General features: G+C 47.8%; 6 protein-coding genes across 6 annotated transcripts; 2 read left to right on the plus strand and 4 right to left on the minus strand.

Moving 5' to 3' along the window:
- Positions 1–874: 874 nt before the first annotated feature.
- On the minus strand, positions 875–1,167 carry VTN77DRAFT_2134 (uncharacterized protein; the record flags this gene model as incomplete). The annotated part of the gene is made up of 2 exons (XM_069417942.1): positions 875–919; positions 1,000–1,167. 2 exons carry the CDS (start codon positions 1,165–1,167, stop codon positions 875–877), a joined length of 213 nt encoding a protein of 70 aa, XP_069279614.1.
- A 3,447-nt stretch (positions 1,168–4,614) lies between these two features.
- VTN77DRAFT_2135 (uncharacterized protein) lies at positions 4,615–6,886 on the minus strand (the record flags this gene model as incomplete). The annotated part of the gene is made up of 6 exons (XM_069417943.1): positions 4,615–4,834; positions 4,892–6,280; positions 6,342–6,505; positions 6,560–6,633; positions 6,694–6,748; positions 6,845–6,886. The coding sequence occupies 6 exons, from the start codon at positions 6,884–6,886 to the stop codon at positions 4,615–4,617; spliced, it is 1,944 nt and encodes a 647-aa protein (XP_069279615.1).
- Positions 6,887–7,589: 703 nt separating this feature from the next.
- On the minus strand, positions 7,590–9,074 carry VTN77DRAFT_2136 (uncharacterized protein; the record flags this gene model as incomplete). The annotated part of the gene is made up of 4 exons (XM_069417944.1): positions 7,590–8,469; positions 8,527–8,756; positions 8,810–8,924; positions 8,980–9,074. 4 exons carry the CDS (start codon positions 9,072–9,074, stop codon positions 7,590–7,592), a joined length of 1,320 nt encoding a protein of 439 aa, XP_069279616.1.
- Positions 9,075–9,429: 355 nt separating this feature from the next.
- Positions 9,430–11,426, plus strand: VTN77DRAFT_2137 (uncharacterized protein; the record flags this gene model as incomplete). Its single annotated transcript, XM_069417945.1, has 8 exons — positions 9,430–9,483; positions 9,545–9,596; positions 9,651–9,673; positions 9,729–9,758; positions 9,820–9,849; positions 9,898–10,066; positions 10,118–10,521; positions 10,575–11,426. 8 exons carry the CDS (start codon positions 9,430–9,432, stop codon positions 11,424–11,426), a joined length of 1,614 nt encoding a protein of 537 aa, XP_069279617.1.
- Positions 11,427–12,156: 730 nt separating this feature from the next.
- Positions 12,157–14,996, plus strand: VTN77DRAFT_2138 (uncharacterized protein; the record flags this gene model as incomplete). Its single annotated transcript, XM_069417946.1, has 3 exons — positions 12,157–14,509; positions 14,557–14,826; positions 14,881–14,996. 3 exons carry the CDS (start codon positions 12,157–12,159, stop codon positions 14,994–14,996), a joined length of 2,739 nt encoding a protein of 912 aa, XP_069279618.1.
- Positions 14,997–19,021: 4,025 nt separating this feature from the next.
- VTN77DRAFT_2139 (uncharacterized protein) lies at positions 19,022–20,211 on the minus strand (the record flags this gene model as incomplete). Its single annotated transcript, XM_069417947.1, has 6 exons — positions 19,022–19,171; positions 19,264–19,439; positions 19,508–19,612; positions 19,676–19,776; positions 19,835–19,924; positions 20,006–20,211. The coding sequence occupies 6 exons, from the start codon at positions 20,209–20,211 to the stop codon at positions 19,022–19,024; spliced, it is 828 nt and encodes a 275-aa protein (XP_069279619.1).
- Positions 20,212–23,643: the final 3,432 nt, after the last annotated feature.

A 23,643-nucleotide genomic window follows, 5' to 3' on the forward strand; every position in this document is an offset into this window, starting at 1 on the left:
AGCAGAATGCAACACGTATCGAGAAGGGGAACCTGAAGCTGAAATTCGTAATCACTTGACAGTATGTAGGTAAAGAAGGAGGATCTCGAGGCCCTCTCTTGAGGGTTGGTGTGAGTACCTCGAAGAAGATCGACAGTCAAGACTTGAAGGCTTTCTTGGATTTTCCAAGCCTCACTTGGGAAGAGAAGTTCGTCAGAAGGTGTTTGCTTGTGATACAAGCTTAGAGGGAAGTGACAGTGTGCTGAGCTCGAGGTTGTCACTTGCAAGATGAAGGATTGAAGTCAAGGTTGTTATGAGCACTGCAATAGGCTGAGTAGGAGAGGCAACGGTGGAGTCAGCAACCATGGAGAATAGGTAGGATCGTGTAAGGCGTATAAAAGAGACAGTCTTAAAAGATCCTAGCTGCTGTCTGTTTAGATAAGATATGAAAAAGGAAGCTGGAGAAGAGCTGTGACCTTGACAGAGGAGCAGGTGCCACAAGTGAATGAAATAAAATCTTCATCAAGCACGACTAGTTCACTAGATTTGAATGCTTCATGGCCTCCTGAGTCAGTTGATTAGGATGATGGTTATAAGATTGAAAGAATCATAGTAGACGTTAAAATAAACTTATGTAAACTCTTGAGCATATCCCTTGTCGATGGCACACCTGCTCAGATGCTGAATAGGTCCTTATAGATTCCACAGGCAGAGTTGCAACTGGTAGCGAAAACATTTGATTGATTTATGCGGAGATTGTGACATTATTGCATCTATACAAAATTGCTCAACTCTGAAACCACTATGAATATGAGTCTTATAGACATAGGTAAAGACAGGCCTGCTGTCTGCATCTTGCATCAAAGAGAAACTCGAAAGTACATCTTCACTTCAGTTAGGAGAATCGAATAGAACCCTCCTCTTGCAGCTCTCTTGCAGTCTAAATGGTAGAGTTCCATTGATCCAAAGTATTTCGCAGATGACGGAGAGATTTCCCTTGAGCTGCGTCGCGGTTCTCACCAAGAAGAATGCTGATGTCGACGCGGACTGCGCTATCAGTCCGTTCTCTTCGGCCGTTAGGCGAAGCTCATAGCGACGCAATGTTAGGGGGATTTTGTTCATGTTGTGTCGCTCGCGGTTGGTTGCCCCCCATGGGCCAATGCGCCCAGTAAAACATTCCTCCCACATTTCTAGAGATCTGTGGCACGGAGGTCAGGATCCTCTATCCATAACTGATTTTGTTGCATTTTCAGGCCAACTAGCATAGAGTAAAGTACCACCCTGGGGCCTTCACCGCGGCTCGCCCGTGGCACACAGGGCTGCCAGAGGCAATTTTGAGAGAATAATTAAGGACTGACGGCAGTTTAGATAGGGACAGAGATGAATGGGGAAACTGGAGAGTAGCTGCTGCCTGGAGGGAGGGAAGTCTTTACCAGCACGACGAGCTCAGCAGATATTGAATACTTCACCACCTCCCAAGTCAGCTGATTAGGATCATGGTTAGAACCATAGCAAGGAATATAGGTAGGGAGCCCACCTGGAAAGTAGATAATAAAAACTACTTTACTTATTTTAGGCAGGTCTTTGTAGATTCCACAGGCGAAGTTGCAACTGCTTTGGGCGTTTCTTTTCTTTTTTTTCTTTGGCAAAGAAAACTTCTTGACCGAGTGCATGCAGATTATCACAATATCCTGCCGTTTAGCATCCTCTTACGTACTCTATTTAGTATCTCAATGTGCTTCTACACACGATCCTCAACCCTGAAATACCTATGAATATGAAGCTCATGGAGACAGGTTAAAAAAAACCAGTCTGCTTTCTACATTTTATATCAAAGGGAAAAAAAAATATCTTCATTTCATTCCATAGACACTAAGGGATAATGTAATGTACATGCGTAGCAGTCAGTAGTCATTAGAATCATTAAAACTCGCCATTGTAGACAGCGGTTTCTCTTTCATATGAATCCAACTTTCGCATAGTCAGGCAGAGTTAGCTAGCATAGGATCTGGATCTGCAACAGCTTCCGGGCAAGTCATAGAACGAGGCAGGTCTGTCGACATTCTGTTATTCCCCAGCCCTATGCTGCCATCATCCAACTGTCCTTCTGTCTCTTTCTCTGTCATCATGCTTGGTGTGATCTCAGGCTGGGCAGGCGGACAGATAGTGTTGACCTGTGGAAGGGAGTCCACTCCGCTAACAATGCTTGGATCCTCGTTAACGTTTTCTTCTAAGTCAGATTGTGCGTTTGTTTTGGGGGTCCCTGGTTCGTCTGCAGGACTTGGCGGAGGCGGGCTGATGCTGATCTCGGGACAACAGGGCTAGTTTCAATGACATGGGCGTCAGATGCAACAGTGTCGTTTCTTGTAGTCTGTTCCGCCTCAAGTGCAGGAGGAGGACCAATGTCGATCTGTGCGATGTTAGGGATGGTACGAGACTCGTTTGCACTATAAAGACTTTTTCTACTTCCTGTGAGTCGAGTCAAGGATGAAGAAGTGTCGCTACCCTGCGAGAAACTCAGAATGTGCCCTTGGTGAGCCGCATTGTGCATATCATCTTCATTGAAGTATGAGTTCAAGTTGGCCTCGAGAATCACACCGTCGGAAGTGGTGATAAAAGGGGGCTGGGGCTCATCGGTGCGGGTAGTAGCATCTTCCTCGGTCAGGCTATTGTGGCCGATTCTGAGTTGAGCAGGAATATTGATCAACGATCGCTCGGGAGTCGCCGATAACTCTGCGCGTACACGAGGCCTTGGGACGCCTGGTAACTCCGGAATGATAAAGCCCGCCCTCTGAGGGATTGTTCTGAGCAGCTCCGCCCGGTTCAGCGACAGATGCTCCTCTTGAAGGCTGGATACTGGACTTCTCTCAGTATTGTGAGGAGAGTCGATGCCCGTTTCCGCAAGGCCGGGAGAAGGCAGATCCTGTGACACCTTTTTGTTATCCTCAAGCTTCGTGCTATTATTGCCGGAAGACGATTCCACAGACTTGACTTTGATCGACTTGTGATATCCTAGGTGACATGTCTTGATCAGTTTCGTTCCTCTCAACGGGCTTTCCACAGGGAGTCAGTGCTCACCACCAAACTCTGCAAAAGGGTCTCCTCCGCCCCGAGGCACGATGAAATCGTTGTTTGGACGGGTACCATCAGGCTGAATATCAACCATGCCTTGCTCATCACAGGCACTCTGCCAAGCTGACAAAGTGAATCGTTGTCCCCATTTCTTTCGCCTGCAGCAGAGAACGAGCAGGGCTAAGATCGCAGCAGCTCCGAGAACACCACCAACAACGCCCCCAATGAGGCCACCATTATGATGCGCTGGGGACGCAGAGGGTTGCGGGGTCTGACTGGGGACATAGGTAGTAATAACCACAGTCGTTACACTAACTGGCAGACTGGTTGTCGGAGACGCAGTGGTTGAATTAGTCGAAGATTGCGTAGTCACAGATGAAAATGTCGTTGAAGACACAAGGGATGTAATCGAACTTGCATCGCTCGTAGTACTGCTGGTCTGAGTACTGGTCACAGGGTCAAAAGTCACTGGTATGGGTACCGGGAGTTCGTCCGGACAGATGCCAGTATCGCAAGGATCAACGGAGCAACAACCTGCATACTGCATTTTGCTGCAGGTATAGTACTGTAAGCCGTCATCACACGTATTTATCTGCCGAGCCAACCTGACCCGCATCATGATGCGTGAGGCCCTGGGTAGGCAAAGCTGGTTCATGAATGATGCGTGTGGCTTTCAGAGATCTGGATCATGCATCAGATGACAGCGCGTAGGACGAACGACATCAGAGAACAATACTCTTGGTAAAAAACGAGGAGAAAAACGAAGCTCATCTCATGCGCCGAGCTTTCGCATGGAGAAGCAAAAGAAAAGAGATGAAAGTATTTTTTTTTAAAAAAAAAACTGCAAAAGAGATGGAAGCTTAATCTGTAGTGACTATCACTCCCAGGACTAGACTGAAGAAATCCACCAGAAGTGAAGTCTACATCCTGGGAAGTGAATGAAGATCGGAAGCTTCCTGGCTTCCCAGGGGAATATCGGTCTTTTCTACCAGTAAGGTGGCGATGGCTTGCAGCGTGGGTGGACACAAAGACCACCGCGTGAGACTGCAGCAGTCCTGAACATGGTTACACAGAAGAAACAAGCTTACCTCTTGAAGACCACAATTGATTTCTTCCTACCTTATCAAACAAGTAGCACAAGGCTATCTTTGATGCCATGATATCCCCTTTCCCGTTAGATTTCTAGATTGCTTCCATAGAAGGCAACCCCATACCTATCCCTATATAGAATCCCTGACAGCATCCTAATTGATGTAGCAGCAGCAGTAACACTGCTCGAATGGCATTTAAATTGAGGCGAACCATTTCCAATGTCTCCTGTACGAGAAGATTAGAAGCGCACAGCCCTTACTGTGCATTGGTTCAACTAGTATCCAGACAAAACTCCAATTGTATGAAGACAGACTAAGCAGACGGTAGCTAACACGCCCCTAACTAGTTTTGTAACTACAGGTTGGCTACGTACGACAAGCCAGAAAGTCAGAAACCAGAATGTGTTTATTCCCCCTTCTGAACTGGATTCCAACAAATGAAAGCCTCGACAGACGTCATCCTCTTCAGCATCTAATACACACGCTTGAATGGTGGCACAGGCTTGCATTCGTTCTCATCCAGAGTCTTGTTCTGCACAGCACGGTAGGTGATCTCAACCGGTCCGTGAGGGGTCTTCTGGTAGGTCAAGGTGTGTTTCATCCAGTTTTCGTCATCACGTTCAGGGTAGTCCTCACGGGCGTGGGCACCACGAGACTCCTTGCGGTTGGCAGCAGCGTGCGCAGTTTGAGTACTAGATAGAGACCGAGTCAGTCAGCTTTCTCGTTAATCAGGAGGATTGGGTACATACGCGCAGGTCAGCAGGTTCCTCAGCTCAAGCGTCTCGACGAGATCCGAGTTCCAGATCATGCTGCGATCCTTGGTACCGACTTGCTTGAACATGGCGTCAATCTCCTTAATCTTTCTAACACCCTCATCCAAGCTTTCCTGCGTCCGGAAGACGCTGACGTCTGTCTGCATCGCCTTCTGCATCGCGTTACGAATCTCAAACGTCGACTTGGGACCATCGGCCGTGCGGACAAAGTCGAGGTCCTGGATCGACTGAGCGCCGGCGTCGGGGGCGAGTTCCCTGTGCGGCTTGCCAGGGGAAGAAATCTCACGGACACGGTGGGAGACAGCACGGCCGAAAACAATGAGGTCAAGCAACGAGTTGGCTCCCAAACGGTTGGCGCCGTGGACAGAGACGCAAGCAGCTTCACCGCAAGCAAACAGACCAGGAACGACCTTGTCGTTGCCATTCTCGTCAAGAGTCAAGACCTCGCCAGTGTAGCGGGTCGGGATACCACCCATGTTGTAGTGAACGGTAGGCAGGACGGGGATGGGCTCTTTGGTGACATCAACACCAGCGAAAATCGAGGCAGTCTCCGAGATACCGGGCAGACGCTCATGCAGCAGCGAGGCCGGCAGGTGGCTAAGCTGGAGGTAGATGTGGTCCTTCTCGGGACCGACACCACGACCCTCACGAATCTCCATAGTCATAGCTCGGGAGACGACGTCACGAGAAGCCAGGTCCTTCGCAGTGGGAGCATACCGCTCCATGAAACGCTCACCCTCCGAGTTCAGCAGATAACCACCCTCTCCACGGCATCCCTCGGTGATCAGACATCCAGCACCATAGATACCAGTGGGATGGAATTGGACGAACTCGAGGTCCTGGTTGGGGAGACCAGCACGAGCAACCATTGCCATACCGTCACCAGTGCAGGTGTGTGCAGACGTACAGCTGAAGTAAGCTCGTCCGTAACCGCCAGTAGCCAGGACAGTGTGGTGAGCCTTGAAGCGGTGCAGGGTACCATCCTCCTGGTTATAGGCAATAATACCACGGCACTCACCATCTTCCATAAGGAGATCCAGCGCGAAGTACTCGATAAAGTACGTGGTGTTGTGGCGAAGAGACTGGCCATAAAGGGTGTGGAGAAGAGCATGACCAGTTCGGTCGGCAACAGCACAGCATCGATAGGCCTGGCCACCCTTGCCATATTCCCGCGACTGACCACCAAAAGCACGCTGGTAAATGCGTCCATCCTCAGTTCGGGAGAAGGGGCACCCGTAGCCCTCCAGTTCACGCACACTGGCTGGCGCCTCTCTGGTCATGTAGTGGATAGCATCCTGGTCACCAAGCCAGTCAGATCCCTTTACTGTATCATACATGTGCCATCTCCAGTCGTCCTCGTGCATGCTACAAGTCACAGTTAGCGACAGATCCCATATTAATTGAAAGATTTCTATAATAGACGCACTTTCCAAGAGCAGCGTTGATGCCACCCTGTGCTGCTACAGTGTGACTTCGTGTGGGGAAGAGCTTGGTCACACAGGCAGTGTTGAAACCAGCTTCCGCCAGGCCAAAGGCCGCACGCAAACCTGCACCTCCGGCGCCGACGACGACAGCATCGTATTCATGGTCCTGAATTGATCAGTGGTCAAGGCTCAGATCAGATTGGTGGCAAAAATGACATACGATAACAGGGTACTTCTGGGAAATGTATCCAATGGCCTCCTTTGCTCGAAGCGGCTGGTTTGTGAATATCCGAGCTATACGGACCGGCAATTAGTGACGGGAGCAGTGAACCATTCTCATTTTTCAATGCATACCTGCGGGACGTGTGGAGGAGAAAAGACGTCTCTGATTTCTCAGAGCTTGTGATATCTAAAATTTGAACGACGATCAGCATGGAACAGCCTGTAGAAAGCATGGGCAGACAGAGGGGCATGGCATGGCATGACAGGACCACGGCTAACTGACCTTGGACGCAGGAGCAAGGCTCCGCAAGCTCAGGGAGCTCATGATGTCCTAGACGCAGCAATTACAGGTCTGGAACGGAGCCAATCTAGATAGGGGAACAAAAGGAGGGGGAAAGCACGCAAACAGAGAGGAGAGTGCCTGGAGATGAGAGGTTGTATCCTTCGAAGCTGGACTTTCTTCTTCGTTGGACTGCCGGTTGAGCGAGTGAAGACCGAGGAATGGCTTACATAAGCGGTCTGTTCCCGGGTTGCCGACGCGACCCAGAGGAGCCGAACAGCCAATCAGAAACAGCTCAGATGTAATCGATTCGCGGAGAGAAGGAGCCACGATTGGCTGAAGATCGCTCAAAGCACGTGCAGTAGTCCCTTTGCCGGAAGATGTAGGAAATGCGAATGACGGCGAGTCACACCACACAAGACGGCTAAATGCCAACCGAGCCAGTAGACAACACGGGGAACAGATCCCAGATATCGAGTCTGGAATAACGAAAGACGATATCGCGTACAGTCTGATATCGCACCACGAATACTATCTGGAATAAACAAGCAATTTCTACGACCATCGATAAAGCTAGAGTTAGATCATCAGTAGCCTAACGTACGCTGAGACGTAAACTGGGTAAAAGGAAGATTGATAATGCCGACGAACTAATTCAGGCTACAATTCATATGCGATCGTACACATATTCCACCCAAGCAGCGCCATCTAACCGAACGACCAAAGGAGGAGGAAAGGATAAGCCATTTTAATTGTACTGCATATACGTTGCCGTCGAGTTGAACTTCAGGTTGCCCTTGATCACCTTGTCAACCGCGGCCAGGAAGTCCTTCTCCGTCGCAACCTTCCGTCGAGCCCGGATTGCAAACATGCCTGCCTCCGTGGCCACACTGCGCAGCTCTGCTCCCGTCGCGTTGGGACACAATCTCGAGATCAGTTCCCATCGAATGTCACGCTCCACCGACATGCTCTTGGCGTGGATCCGGAGGATATTAGCTCGGCCCTCCATGTCTGGCAGAGAGAATTCAATCTTGCGGTCAATTCGCCCGGGACGCATCAAGGCCGGATCCAGGGTAGACGGACGGTTCGTTGCGAACATGACTTTGATATTGCCGCGAGCGTCGAAACCGTCAAGTTGCGTAATCAGTTCAAGCATCGTTCGCTGAACCTCGTTATCACCGCCAGCACCGTCGTCAAAACGGGCACCTCCGATCGCATCGATTTCGTCGAAGAAGATGATACAAGCTTTCTTGGTTCGTGCCATTTCAAACAGTTCTCGGACCATCCGAGCGCCCTCGCCCACGTACTTCTGAACAAGCTCGCTACCAATAACTCGAATGAAGGTGGCATCTGTCCGGTTTGCAACTGCTCTCGCGCAAAGCGTTTTACCCGTACCGGGAGGGCCGTAGAGCAGAGCACCCTTGGGAGGGTCGATACCGAGGTTGACAAAGCGTTCAGGAGACAGGAGCGGCATCTCCACGACTTCTCTCAACTTCTCGATCTGCTCTTTGCTTCCTCCAATATCTCCGTATGTTACATCCGGCTTGTCTTCAACAGTCATCATCGTCACGCTAGGATCGATCTTGGGTGGAAGAGGCAATAAAATCTGGTACTTGTTTCGGTCGACACTATATCAAGTATGTCAGCAGAGGCACTGCAGACAGTCAGGCCAACGCAAAGCTTACCCAACTCTCATGCCCTCCTCAATGTCCGTCGGACTGACCCGTTCCCCGAGATTGACGACGAACTTGGCGATCTGTTTAACGTTGATGACATATTTGCTCTTATCTGGGTCCTTCTCATCTTGAATGATCTTGGTGCAACGCGCCACCTGTAACGGTTGCTCTTCCTGCATACGTTGCCGGTCCGCAGCAACATCCCAAAGATGTGGAGGTGCAAGACCCGTATCGGATTCCTGGCCATGTCAGAGTCACCTCAACCGTTGAAACGGTCGCAATAGACGCGTACCTTCACGCCGATCTTCTCATTCACGCTCTGCTGTTTCTCCTTGATCTGCTTCTCGAGTTTCTTCAACGCGGCTGCGTAGGGTGCAGCGCCGTAGGTCTTTAGTACTTGGATATCACTACGCCAGGTGTCAGCGACCACACCATCCACTTCATCTCTGAGCAAGGACTCACTCATCAGTCAGAGGAGTAATCTTCTTCTCGGGAATCTCGTCATCGGCGAAGTTCTTCCGATACTTCTCCCAGTCGGCTCCTGTGGCACTGGGCATGATGGCGGGGGGTTCGTTAATTAGCTGCAAGCAGGAAAATGTGTAATCAAATGTAAAAAATCAGAGGCAGTCCTAGTAACTAGAAAAGGGAGAACAAGGCTAAAAGGTCTTGGAAAAGGAGGGTAAGAGGGAAGAGTCGTGAAGGAGAGATGTGTTTGCTCATCGAGCTGCAGCTGCCCAGGCGGCCGGCGTTTACGTCGAGCTGTCCGCACTAGCGTTTGCCAAGCATCTTCACCACCCGCCCGCTCGTCTTTGCGAAATTCAGAACCGCCTTCGGTTTTCCAAGCTCCCAGACCAGACTCTCGCCCGTTTTCCTCTGTTGTCTTTGCAGGTAACACGGACCTTTGAAGACAAGATGGCGACCACCGCGAGCGCCCCAGCGGGTGCTGGCAATAATGCTGCTTTCAAGGTGTGTGGGGGAAATGTTCTTTCACAGCATAGTTCGCGGTCGCCCATCTAACAATTTCCAGGACAAGGAGAAGCCTATGGCAGTGCGTACTGCCAATATTCTGGCAGCTAAAGGTTTGTAGTGTTCCATCTGAAATGAAGATATCTGTATTTCTAACTTGAATACAGCTGTCGCAGATGCTATCAGAACGGTATTTCCACCCCGGAATATGTGGTCCTGGGAAATGAGGGGCTAACTACCTACAGTCTCTAGGACCGAGGGGAATGGACAAAATGGTACTTTCGATACAATCCCCTTATAAATATATAATGTACATGCTCTAACTGTTCTGTACAGATTCAAAGTGGGAAGGGAAATACCATCATCGTACGTACCCCGCCTTTCGCCCGCAGGACTCGAGGCTGACCCACGAAGACCAATGATGGAAACACCATGTTGAAGAGTATGAGTGTTATGCATCCCGCAGCAAAGATGCTCGTCGACCTTAGTGCAGCCCAGGATATTGAAGCAGGTGACGGAACCACGTCCGTTGTGGTCATTGCTGGCAGTCTGCTTGGTGCGGCGGAACGGTTATTGGCGAAGGGTAGGGCACCTCCATTCAAGATAGGATATGTATGAGATGCTGATATTGCAGGCATTCATCCAACGATCATATCCGAGTCCTTCCAGAGAGCTGCAGCGGCAGCCGTTGAGGTCCTCCACAACATGTCAATACCTATCTCCCTGACGGACCGTGCAACCCTTCTGCAGGCGGCATCCACCTCCCTCTCTTCCAAGATCGTGTCGCAATACTCCAACCTTCTGGGACCGATGGCTGTCGACGCCGTGCTCAAAGTTATTGATCCCAAAACGGCTGATAACGTTGATCTCCGCAATATTCGTATAGTCAAGAAAGTCGGAGGCACCATTGAGGAGAGCGAGATGGTCGACGGCCTGGTGCTGAACCAGCCGGTCATCAAGAGTGGAGGAGGCCCGACGAGAATGGAGAAGGCTCGGATAGCCCTTATTCAGTTCCAACTCAGCCCCCCCAAGCCTGATGTCAGTCATATACCTCTTTTCTTGTGGATTTCCTTTTACTGACGACCTTGCAGATGGAGAATCAGATCGTGGTGAACGACTACCGACAAATGGACAAGATTTTGAAGGAGGAACGCCAGTATCTCCTGAACATGGTCAAGAAGATTCAAAAGGCGAAATGTAACGTCTTGCTCATCCAGAAGTCCATCCTACGCGACGCCGTTAACGACCTATCTCTCCACTTCCTCTCTCGTCTCAAGATCCTTGCCGTCAAAGACATCGAGCGTGACGAGGTCGAGTTTCTTTGCAAGAGTCTGGGATGCAAACCAATTGCTAATATCGACTCGTTCACGGAAGACAAGCTGGCAACCGCGGATCTCGTTGAAGAAGTCCAGTCCTCTGGTGCGCGCTATGTCAAGATTACTGGCATCAAGTCTTCTGCCGCCGCGAATCAGACGGTTTCAATTGTCGCTCGTGGTGCCAACAACCTGATTCTGGATGAAGCAGAGCGCTCGCTGCATGATGCCCTCTGTGTGATCCGGTGCCTGGTCAAGAAGCGGGCTCTGATTGCTGGCGGTGGCGCACCTGAAATCGAAGTTTCACATGCCCTCAGCACCCGTGCGCGAGAGCTCACAGGAACGGAGGCCATCTGCTGGAAAGCGTTCGCGGAGGCGATGGAGGTGATTCCAACTACCCTGGCCGAGAATGCGGGTCTGAACTCGATCAAAGTCGTCACCGATCTGCGTCACCGACATGCTCAGGGCGAACGCAATGCCGGGGTCAGCATCCGCAGCGGCGGTGTCAAGGACAACATTACGGAAGAAAATGTGTTGCAGCCGCTGTTGGTTAGCACTAGTGCCATTGAGCTTGCGGCGGAAACCGTGAAGATGATCCTCAGGATTGATGATATCGCTTTGTCGAGGTGATATGAGGAAAAGTAATAAAAGAAAAGTTTTGACATGAATTAGCTAGGAATGGCGTACGATGATGAAATGGAGACTTAGAATTCAAGAGGATTACTAGGTATGCCAATTCTAGTGTAACATAAATATAATATTTGCGAACAAATCTAGCAGGTCAGGCAGCACCTGCTGCTTATCAACATTCTTCCTGGAATTGTGTCAACTCAATTATATATTTTCAAAGCAGAACAGATAAGGCACGTGTCAAGATGCTCTACTTTTTTATTTTATTTTCTTTTCCTCCTTTGGCCCTCTTTCTCTCCACTTATCAATTTTACAAAAGCAATGAACTATTTAGTCTGGCCGATAGAACCTCTAGACTACCCATGTCGCGTTGATTACTAACCGCGTGATGCCGCCAAGCCCCCACCCCGAGGCATCACCGCTACTGCGTATTCTCTGAATTCACCAAGCAACAGTTTTCCGTCTCTTGGGAGAATCCCAGGTTTGAATCTCGAACGGCTCTCACGAGCCTTGTGTTACCAACAGAGAAAGTCCCCATGGCTGGTTACCTAGGTTAATTGGAGGGAGTTCTTTGTTTGGATGAGGCTAGGTTGTCCAGACGTCACGGCGCAGTCGCTCCCCTCAACCCACCTACAGAACGGATCTCATGTTACACACATCTTACCTGGATGAAAGGAGCTGAGTCTCCTTGTGATACCTGAGAGCCCTTCTGGGTACCCAATTCGCAAAGATGGCTCCAGGCGGGAATGGAAATATCGACGAGGAATCCGTCCCACTCGCGAGTCGGCCCTCCGCATCCTCAATCTCCCGGAGCTCGACAGATTCACTCTCGTCCGACGGGTCTCTTTTTGCCGACGCCGAGAATACCTCCTTCCAGCAAAAACCAAGGCCAATGGCCGAGAATGGTTCTTATCGTGACCTCGAAGAAGCCGAGTTTGACCCGGCTGATGGTCTCTTGCAAGGAACAAGCAGGAAGGAGAAGGGTGACAGGACACGTCGCGTTTTATGGATACTGGGGGTATTGTGTCTAGGCGGCTGGCTGCTTGCCTTCTTCATATTTCTGGGACAACGAAGGGCGAGCGATGCTGCTACCGCGTCAACCCCGGCGGTCCATGAACCGGACTCTGCTACAGGCACCACCAGCTACGGAAAACCTCTCGTCCTTGATCAGGTTATATATGGTCAGTGGTTTGGCAAGTCTCACTCTATCTCCTGGATTCCTGGTCCAAATGGTGAAGACGGACTGCTGCTGGAGCAAGAGGAGAACGGCCGGAAGGGATATCTTTGGGTTGACGATATCCGTAGCCGAGGGAAAGGGACTGAGAGTCGAGTCCTGATGAAGTCCTCTACAATGTCCTTTAATGGCCAAATCATCAAGCCAAGTAAAGTCTGGCCGAGCCCGGATTTCAGAAGCGTGCTCATTCTGTCGGACTATGAGAGGAATTGGCGACACTCGTTCAGCGGGAGATACTGGCTCTTTGACGTTGCAATGCAATCGGTCCAGCCGCTAGATCCCGACGATCCTGATGGACGAATTCAGCTTGCGTCCTGGTCGCCTCAGTCTGATGCAGTGGTCTTCACAAGGGAAAACAATATGTATCTACGAAAAGTATCATCCAACAAAGTAATTCCAATCACAAAGGACGGAGGGAAAGACCTCTTCTATGGCGTTCCCGATTGGGTTTACGAGGAGGAGGTCTTTGGAGGCAATAGCGTGACCTGGTGGTCGGACGATGGCAAGTATATTGCCTTCTTGCGCACAGATGAGTCTATGGTTCCAGAGTATCCGCTGGAATACTTTCTGTCCAGGCCATCCGGCACGCAACCGGCCCCAGGCCTGGAGGACTATCCCGACGTGAGACGAATCAAGTATCCCAAAGCGGGAGCTCCAAACCCGGTCGTGAATTTGCAATTCTACGATGTCGACAAGGATGAAGTATTTTCTGTCGATGTGTCGCACGACTTTGCTGACGATGATCGCCTGATAATTGAGGTCCTTTGGGCATCCAGTGGAAAAGTCCTTGTGAGGGAAACTAACAGGGAGAGTGATGTCTTGCGAGTCGTTCTCATTGACGTGAAGACGAGGAGTGGTAAGGTTGTCAGATCGGAGGATATCGTGAGTCTAGATGGTGGGTGGGTTGAGCCATCTCAGAGCACAAGATTTGTTCCTGCAGATCCAGCGAACGGACGTCCAGATGATGGCTATATCGACACGGTGATCCACGATGGATATGACCATTTGGCATATTTTACGCCCCTGGATAGCAGCAATCCCATTTTCCTCACATCAGGTGAATGGGAGGTGGTAGATGCGCCGTCGGCTGTTGACCTCAAGAGTGGCATAGTCTACTTTGTGGCTACCAAGGAATCGCCAACCCAGCGACACGTCTACAGCGTCAAGCTAGATGGGTCTGACCTTAAGCCCGTGACGAACACGTCGAAAGTTGGTTACTACGAGGTTTCGTTCTCCCACGGAGCTGGATATGCGTTGCTCAGCTATCAGGGCCCGTCGATCCCGTGGCAGAAGGTGATTAGCACGCCAAGCAATATCGACAACGTGTATGAGGAAGTGATTGAGGAGAACAAGCAACTCGCCCAAATGGTCGAGGAGTATGCTCTTCCTGCGGAGATATATCAGAATATCACGATCGACGGGTATACATTGCAGGTTGTCGAGCGCCGGCCTCCGCATTTCAATCCCGTGAAGAAATACCCCGTCCTTTTCTATCTGTATGGTGGGCCGGGTTCGCAAACGGTGAATCGCCGGTTTATTGTCGACTTCCAGTCTTACGTTGCGTCAACCCTGGGCTACATTGTCGTCACAGTGGATGGCAGGGGAACAGGGTATATGGGGCGCAAGGCGCGATGCATTGTACGCGGCAACCTCGGCTACTGGGAGGCTCATGACCAGATTGAGACGGCCAAGATGTGGGCAAAGAGGTCGTATGTGGATGAGACCCGGATGGCAATCTGGGGCTGGAGTTACGGCGGGTTCATGGCGCTCAAGACGATTGAGCAGGATGCGGGTAAGACGTTCCAGTACGGCATGGCCGTGGCACCTGTGACAGACTGGCGGTTTTACGGTAGGTATGCTCGAGAGGGGAGGTGATGTCTGCTAATCAATCTGAAGATTCCATCTATACCGAGCGGTACATGCACACGCCTCAGCATAACCCTTCAGGCTACGCCAACGCCACCATTTCCAACATGACCGCGCTGGAGCAGAACGTGCGCTTTCTGTTCATGCACGGTGTTGCCGACGACAACGTACACTTCCAGAACTCGCTCGCGCTGATCGACAAGCTCGACCAGGCGAACGTGGGGAACTACGATGTACACGTCTTCCCTGACTCGGATCATAGCATTTTCTTCCACAACGCACACAAGATCGTTTACGAACGTGAGTCAGGTTGGTCACTTTCAACTCGGAACCGAACTGATTTGATTCTGGCAGGTCTTGCAAACTGGCTAGTCAATGCCTTCAACGGCGAATGGCACCGGACCGGGAGCCCGGTGCCGGACACGAGCGTACGCAGACGTTTCAAACGCCTTCTGTCGATATTCGGGTAGAAGATCTCTTTCCGCGGGTAGACTTGCATCTATCGTCTCTTTCTCAACTGTATACCCTAGTCTCGACCGATATATTTCTGACACGATCATACTATCCTATCTATCATTGGGCTGGGCTGGACTCAAGCTAGATAAATTTTGTCTTTATAAAAATTCCGAGATATGATTCAGTTTCGAGTAGGTAGTTAGCGTTAGTTAGTCTTTCAGTTGGTTGCTACGAGGTAGACGAAGCGATGCCTGTTTTTTTCCTTTTCGCTGTCAGATTTTCCTAGATGATAATATATCTATCGCCGTCTTTCCTCGGACGTAGGGAATTAGGTACAGTACCTACATAGTTTCTGTACATACCTGCCTGCCTACTTACCCTAGCGATGTAGATACATACCTAACGGGGATTCAAAACAAATCAGACCCTTATCCCCCCGTTCTACATTCCATACCGCTAATTGTCAAGTCAGGTAGTACGGTATCAGTACCATTTTGAATCATGCATGACTTGGCGGCTATTAGGGGTGGAAAAGATTCACTCTTGAAGAAGATTGTCTTCTGCCATTGATTGGTAGAAAAGTTGAGATTACATTAGCACCTTGCAGTTAAGTCAAGTCAAGGATAGAAAGAAGACCAGATAGGTAGATCTACAAGATACATAATTAGTTAGTCGATAATATGTAGAAACCTATAATAAGCCAGATTAGATAAAAGGCTTACTTAGATAAGTAATTAGGTATCTATATGTTGCTATGAAAAGACCCTAAGCAGTACAATAAAAGGAGTTCTAGTAGTAACTAGCAGAATTAACCAATCCCTTAAGTTATAAAGAGAGAAAGAAAGAAAGAAAGAAAGAAGGTAAGGCATGAGTTAGAGAGTCATTATTAATATAGATGAGTTAGCTGCTGAGTACTCTATACTTATAGTAGATCCGAGAAACCATGATATTATAAGGTTAGTATCATCTTCAAAAGAATGTATTTACTTATTATATGTATTATGGCGCTTGATTTTATTTATTTATTTATTTATGTCTTTCCCAGGGTATATATATATATATTCTTGGACCCTTGAAATTAATGAATCAATAAATCAATAATAATGAGCTGTGTATTGCCCATGGGATAGAAGTATACTTCTATGTGGTGGTGCTTGTCGGCAGACACCATTAATTACGCCAAGGTCTTCATTTTCGCTCAGGGGTGCTCATGACTGAAGAAGAATGGTATCTATATGAAAAATATGTGTCAGAGAAGAAGGCAACAGCTAAAAAAAAATGGAGGAAGAACGACTGAACGAGCTACTGCATGGAGAAAAAAAAATCGAAAGCTATCAGGAAATATACAACGAGAATAGACGGGTGGCTAGAGCAAGGGATTCTGATTTTTATACACATGCAATGACAACTTCGAAGGAAAGAGAAGCCAGGTGATAATATACTTCATATACTTTTCTTATATACTACAAGTCTTAAACCCCTCGCTCCGCTCAGGCGGCTTGATAACAAAGTCAGAGGATTATAAATCCAAATATTATAGCTTTTAGCTATAAAATAATAAAATAACATACTATAGGCTTTATATGGTTTTCTTATAGGCTTCTTATAGACTTTGCACCCCTAAACCCTAATACCTAGATGCCTGGGACCTTTGGCCCTCCAAAAGCCTGTAATGCAGCGAGCAGATCGACCGCATGCAACGCAGCGGTGGAACAACCGTCAGAAATGGGATCGATAAGGCGATGACAGTAACGGTAACACCGACCAACGATGCGGCTGCTACGCAACCGACTGAGAGGAGCTGGTTAGGCAGAAAACTGAGATCAAGCGACTGTTGTAGAGGAGCTTAAGACAAATGCCAACGGAAGACGACTGTAATGGACTTGGCTGTAGCAAGGATATGTGTGATGCCGTATGGAAACAACTGACCAAGATGCTGTTGCAATAATACATACGATGATTAACTTCCATATATAGAGTTATCTAGTAGACTCGGCCAAAAAGAGGTACCGTGCCACCAGCTTCTTGGTGAATTTGAACTAGGTATCGGCTGCGCCAACAAGTTAGCATATAAGGAAACCAATACAGGGAGGATTACTGACTTACCAAACCGTCAGTTGTGAGAAGATACCCATGGTCAACTATATGTCGTTTTGTCCAGAACAACCAATGTTCATAACCTAGGCGTGTTATTAGCTCATGATAACATACGACGAATGACTGAGAATGTCGTCTGTCGTCTATCCTGAAGTACTTATTGGTCTTAGTAACGTTCACAACTTTGCCTGCAGTAGATTGCATCATAACTCCACCTTCGATTGATTTTACACTACCAATTGGCCACTACATCAATAAGACCATTGTTATAATAGAGTAAATAGAAGTAGATAGAGTAGATTATAAAGAATGCTTGCTCAGGCAATGTTGCTATGCTACATCTATGTAGAGCCCTCGTTTGGATTATGGCTGCCATTTACAAGTTCCTGGATCCTTGTTTATATTGATTACTTGATAGAGGTAGCGATCAAAAAAAAAAATAGGTGCTATCTGGAGTAGTAGTATACCATGGTCTAGCGTCAAGAAAGCCTTACAGAGTTACTGATAAAACAGGAGCATGATAGCACTATATATATAATCAGTGGCTAAGTCAATAAAAAAAGTTATGAGTATCAGCGCTTTGGGGACTAAGAAAATAAAATAGTTCTCCAGATAAACCCATGATAATTAATTCACTTCGATCAAGTTACATCCTCTTCTTCTCCATACCCTAGGAATTAATTTTCTCGATTCAGTCAGTAGATGAGTTAATACTACTGTACTGTAGACCTGTGGCTAGCTATATAACCTACCTTGGTAGGTATGTACTTACACCACAAAACAGTGTTTCATGTTAGTACTACCTGGTACACCTGCTAGGTATGTACCTAGGTAGGTATGTACCTGCTGTATGTACTGTAGTATGGACCTCCAAAGGGTTTATCGGTACCAGTACTAGGTATATAAGTCCTAGGTATATCAGGCAAGTATCTACATTGCATGTCACATCACATCGCATCGGGTGAAAGGAGGAAGCAGGACGGAAGCAGACAGACACACAGAGAGAAATTGACAGAGATGACAAGGGTGAGTTTCAGTTCGAATATGGGAGCATGCAAACATGCCAGACACATATATGTACAGTACACATATGAATGAATATTTTGTTTCAGGGCAGAAAAGCGAGGACATAGGTAGGTAGGTAAGTATCTAGGTAGTGTACATATAGTAGGTATGTCGTATAACCACCTGCGTACCTAATTACCTATCTATGTATGTACAGTACGTACATAACCCTAACCCTGACATAGATATACCTGAAACAGATAAGTATGGTTTGGAATTTGTCCTGAATATTCCATGAACGAGAAGAGAGTAGAATAAAATCAAATAAAATAGCAGAAAATATACCTACGTACATAGCATAGCATAGGTGAAGGCTATATCTATTCCTATCCTATCCTAAGGAAGGGATAGCTATGTATGCAGCTAGCTAACATAATATGACATGACATGCCCAGTATATGCATTTATATTCATGCATGTAGTTTTTACTCCTTCCTTGCAAAGGCAGGAAAGAGGAGTTTTTCTCAATTAAACGGATAGGTATGATAGACGGATAGATTAAGTAGGTAGGACAGAGGCACGACTATGAGGAATAGAAATGGTAATAGGGCAGGGTGGGAATAGAATGGGATGGAATGAGATTGGAAGGCAAGGTGATTTAATGATTTGATGAATCCATATCAGTTTATCCATCTTTTCCATCTGATTTTCTTCCCTCTCCTCTCCTTCCCTTCCTCCCTTCGAAGTAGACAAAAATAACAAGCAAAAAAAAATAATCAGCCAAACCAACCGACCACCAACTAACCGAGCGTGATTGGATTTCTTTATCCTTTTTCATCGCCTTTTCCGTGCCATATAAGTAAATAAATTGACATGAAGACTGTGTTTATTTTTACCATCACTCACTCATTATTAACAATACGTAAGATCATCCCCGTCATGCTTCCTCCCTCTCTCTCCGACCCTTAACCACCCGACTGAGATCGCCAACGGGCAGGGTATACGGAAAGTCGACGCTGGCAAGCATCTGCACGAAGAAGAGGTACCAGCCAGCGAGGCAAGTGACGAAGAGGACGGCTCCGCCGGCCTGGATCAGAACCATTTGTCAGTTGTCCCTTCCTTTTCTCTTCTCTTCTCTTTTCGATGCGATGTGATATAAGATATGGGTATGAAACATACGATCTGTAAATTGTTACTCAGCGCCGTGTTCAGATTGGCTTGCTGCCAGTATGCCCCCGCCAGCAGACCAAACGCTATTGTCAGGGTCAGGAAGATGATCTCGAACACGATGTTGGTGCGGATGCCGCAGATGAGGTAGATGAGGCAGAGGAGGCCCATGAAGACGTAGAAGTAGGCTGAATGAAATGTTAGTTTCGGAAGTCTTTTTTTTCTTGAGTAATCAATTAATTAATTGATCACCTACCGTAAGAAGTGTGAAATCCCGGATTGGCCGGGTTCGACGGGTCGTATGCAGCGGCAGCATTATAGAAGGGAGTCAACGTGATGGCCGTCGCCAGCCAGAATGCACCTATTTGTGTCAGTAGTCAGCAGCTACGTAGGTATATATTATATATATATAGAGGAGACAGACCGAAAGAAGCAAAGACGACAAACGGAAACGTGTTTCCTAGGATAAACTCCAGAATCCCAGCAATTGGCATGAGAAGGCCGCCCATGCAGTAGAAGACTCCACTGTTGCAAAAATTAGCTGTCTGAATTTCTCGGGAAGAAGCTGCATAGATATACTTACATCAAGGCAGCACCACCCCCGCCAGCGCCTCTCCAACCCATCAACTCGCAGGTGAGGGGCGTCAAGCTGATGAGGAAGCCGAACAAGCCCCTATATTCATTCCGGTTAGCAAAAAAAAAACAAAGTCAATAAAGTGAATGAATAAAATAACTGATTGAACCGCGTCCTTACAAAGGCGTCGGATTCCCAACAATCGACCTAAGATCCCCATGCACACGACTCTTCGGCGAGAGATAGATCTTCTCAAACAGCTCGGGCGAGATGGATAGGCTGCCTGCCGTCCTGATCTTGCGGAGGGCGTCTTCGCGGTTTTCATCGGCTTTTAGGTCGTAGCGGTTGCTGTTGCCGTTGCCGTTGCCGTTGCTGTTGTTGTCCATGGTGTTTTTTGCGGGGTCTGACATAGCAGTCCAGGAGGATTAGGATGCTTGATGAGAGGGTGGCAAGATGGGAAGAAAGAGAGTAAAGTTCCTAACTCGTGTGATAGAAAATAAAATATAGTATAAGAGAAAGGTACAGGACTGGATCAGAAATCCCACGCGGTAGTGGACAGTAACTAGGTAACTTCGCAACCAGGGGTAAATAAAAGTAAAGAGGCAGGCAACAAACTGGTGAAATGTCTCAAGAAGCAGAGCAGAGCAATTAGTCCCGTATATAAAGAAAGAAGGGTCTGGTCTCTCTCGATCTAGCGTCACTCAACCAGACTATATCCTATCCTATTCTAGATTCCTACTATTGGGACGGCCCAAACTTTGATTTCTGTGCTGCCAATCGTCACGACCACTACTTCCTACTCGTCCGGTTGATTGCTTCGGCAGTTACAGTAGTGTAGTGCAGTGTAACTAACGCCGGGAGTTGGTACTGGTGCTGTACTGTACCTCCCTAGGGAAGTCTAGGCAAGGGAAGGTATTAACTTGGTGTACCACGTCTTCAGAGCTTCATAAACGTTGGGAAAGTCAATTTGATAGGTTAGGCAGGTCTTTTCTGGCCTTCAGCTGGAGCTGAGCTTGCACAAAAAGCGGGATCTTTCCGAGATATTGGTGGATATTAGTTTCAATTGGTTTGTGACACAGAATTGATTGATCCATTAATATTATTGCAGAGAGGATTCCCCCAGTACTGAGTACTAACGGAGTACGAAGTATGGGGGAGTGGATTGGATTGGATTGGAATCCGGCAGAACAGAACTGCCTACCCGGTAGTCCACCGTCCAAATGGCATGGTATGCGCATCTCCAGTTTCTCCATTCATCCAGTTATTGGATTGACGAGTTGAGTTTGACTTAGCTTGCAGACGCAGACGCAGGCTGACGTGGGAAACGAAAGCAAAAGGAAAGGAAGGATCTCCGCATTCCAACCTCGCAATTCACAATTCACCAGCAGGAAGGTCGACATAGATTGATTCCGGAGATGGAAGGAAGGAAGGAATAGAACGAATTCGTGGACTCTCTCTGAGAGGTGCTTCTTCCTTTAGCCCGCGCCATACAGATAGTATGCCCAATGGTTTAGCCCTCGTGTTTTCGTTGGATGGATCATGGATATACCAAATAGCTTATTTTTGACCTTGCTAGCTAGCTAGCTAGCTGGCTGGCTGGCTGCTGGCGGTGACAATCACCAGAAAGTGGAGAAAGAGTCTAGGTCTAAGAAAAATGCGGAGAAAGACGATCAGGCCCATGTAGCTAAGGACGACGCTAGATGCAGGATCTACGTCTACGCAAGTACCTAGTAGTAGTACTTGGTAGTACGGAGTACATACAAGGTAATTCCATCTTGCCGGAGATCAGCCAAGCTGCTAATTTCCCCAGAAATTTTGTATGTACGGAGTACTTAATTAGTTCTGCACGCATCTGAAAGTCAAATCAGGTCAGGTCCAGGCTGGCCATAAGTTAGTGACGGCCCGGACAAAAGGAGATCCATTACTGCATATGATAGCATAAAATAGCATAATTCCCCACTGCAAAGGAAGGCGTAAGTAAGTAGCATTGATCAGGTGATCAATGCAGAAATCTCAACTCAACCAATGAGTCAGTCAGTTAGTCAGTCAGTTGTCTTGACTAAAGTAAAGACTGTATGGCCAGAATCATGGTCGTGGAGGAGGGATGCATACTCCGTCCAGGATAGAAAGAAAGAAAGGAGCGGAATCATTTTTGTGCTTGGACTTTTTTTTTTCAATGCAGATGAGACCACTAGGGAGTGCATAAAAAAAGCATATGTATGGAGTAGTGACTAGTGACTAGTCAACTGTCAAAGCATCCTCGTTGAGGAGGGGAGGGGAAGGCTTGTCTCACTCACCTCAAGAGCCTTCTCTAGACGCTAGAATAGAAAACATGGAACTGACAACTGACCAACCTTCCAGTTAGCATCCCACAGCCATTTTTCATGTAAGATGGTGAATTGCATCAATTACTGTAGGTCCGTCTGGTGGAGCTGATCGTCCGATTTCCCCGTCCCCGGGCATTCTATTCTTCTATTCTCCCCGCGGGGTAAGAATGCGGAGAACCTTAATGCTGGACGGCCATAACAGCGGAGAAGTATTTGCGCACCTCCCTCCCCATCTGTTTTCACCTAAAACATGCATTTTTTATGCTTTGATTCCACAATTGAATTATATATATATATATAAATAGATAATTGGCTAAATTAAATTTTATATGTAGAAAATTTTCTAATTTAATTATTATATAGTTCACTTATTTAGTAATAAAAATTAACAAAATTTTACAAAGATTTCACTTAATAAAACATAGAAAAAGAAAAAAGAAAAGAATGGAAGAAAGAATCAAATAGTTTTTTTTTTCAAAAAAAAGTTTTCTACATATAGAGAGCGATTCTATATGATTTTTGTCCAAGACAAATAATACGGAGTACTAAAGAGGTTATTTTTTAAGATGAATCTTTAAGAGGGTGCGCAAAAACTTTTGACCTAGTACTGTAGCTGCATGGCAACCTGAATATGCAGGAATATGCGGTGTCTTTCAATTGAACAACTCCTGTGGAATGAATGTCGATTCATATGAATATGCATGCATGATATATACATTAGCTCTGTTTGCTATTCCATGCGGAGTATCTCACAAGATAATGCAGAGGTAAACACAAAACAGACAGAAAAGAAAAGTCAAGTATGATACTTTATCAGCAGATTGCAAAGTCTATATAAATCCAGTCCAGTGGTAGTAACCTCCGCCAACACAGATAGGTATAAGAAATGAAAAAAAAATAACAAAAATAAACTATGTACGAAATATATGCAACATTATATGTGCAGAGATCAGCCAACTTGGCCACCTCTTAAGCTACCTGCTTCTCCCTCTCGACCACACTCCTGCAGGCACTCGAATTCAGAAACTCGTGTCGCGTGATCGAGCTGACGTCCGAATGGCGGTACTGCCGCAGCTCCTCCCGTCGCAGCCCCCGCAGCAGATTCTCCCCCGTCGGAGACGACGACCGCAGCAGATTCCCCGTGTGTCGCGGCGCGAAGACTGGGAGGTAAGACTTGCGCGATCCGTGAGTGCTCGAGGGCCGGCTCTGCTCGGAGCTGAGGGGCCGCCCGAATCTGGCTCCGCGGACCATGTCGGCGTGAGAGCTCGTCGAGATGAATGACGACGCTGCCGAGGAAGTGGATGACCGCCACGAGGCGACCGCGCTGCGAGGGATGGTGATCATTTCGTCCTCGATAGGCGTCGCCGCGCGCAAGTCGCTGGGCGTCTCCAGAGGATCTAGCATGTCGCCAGCCCCCCGACTGGCCATCGTCTTGAGGCTCTTGCCCACCCAGAGCATCTGCTCGTGCTCCCGCAAGTAGCGGTCGCCGCT

The sequence above is a fragment of the Rasamsonia byssochlamydoides genome, assembly GCF_041956645.1.
Source record: "Rasamsonia byssochlamydoides strain NRRL 3658 unplaced genomic scaffold VTN77scaffold_16, whole genome shotgun sequence".
NCBI lineage: Eukaryota > Fungi > Ascomycota > Eurotiomycetes > Eurotiales > Trichocomaceae > Rasamsonia > Rasamsonia byssochlamydoides.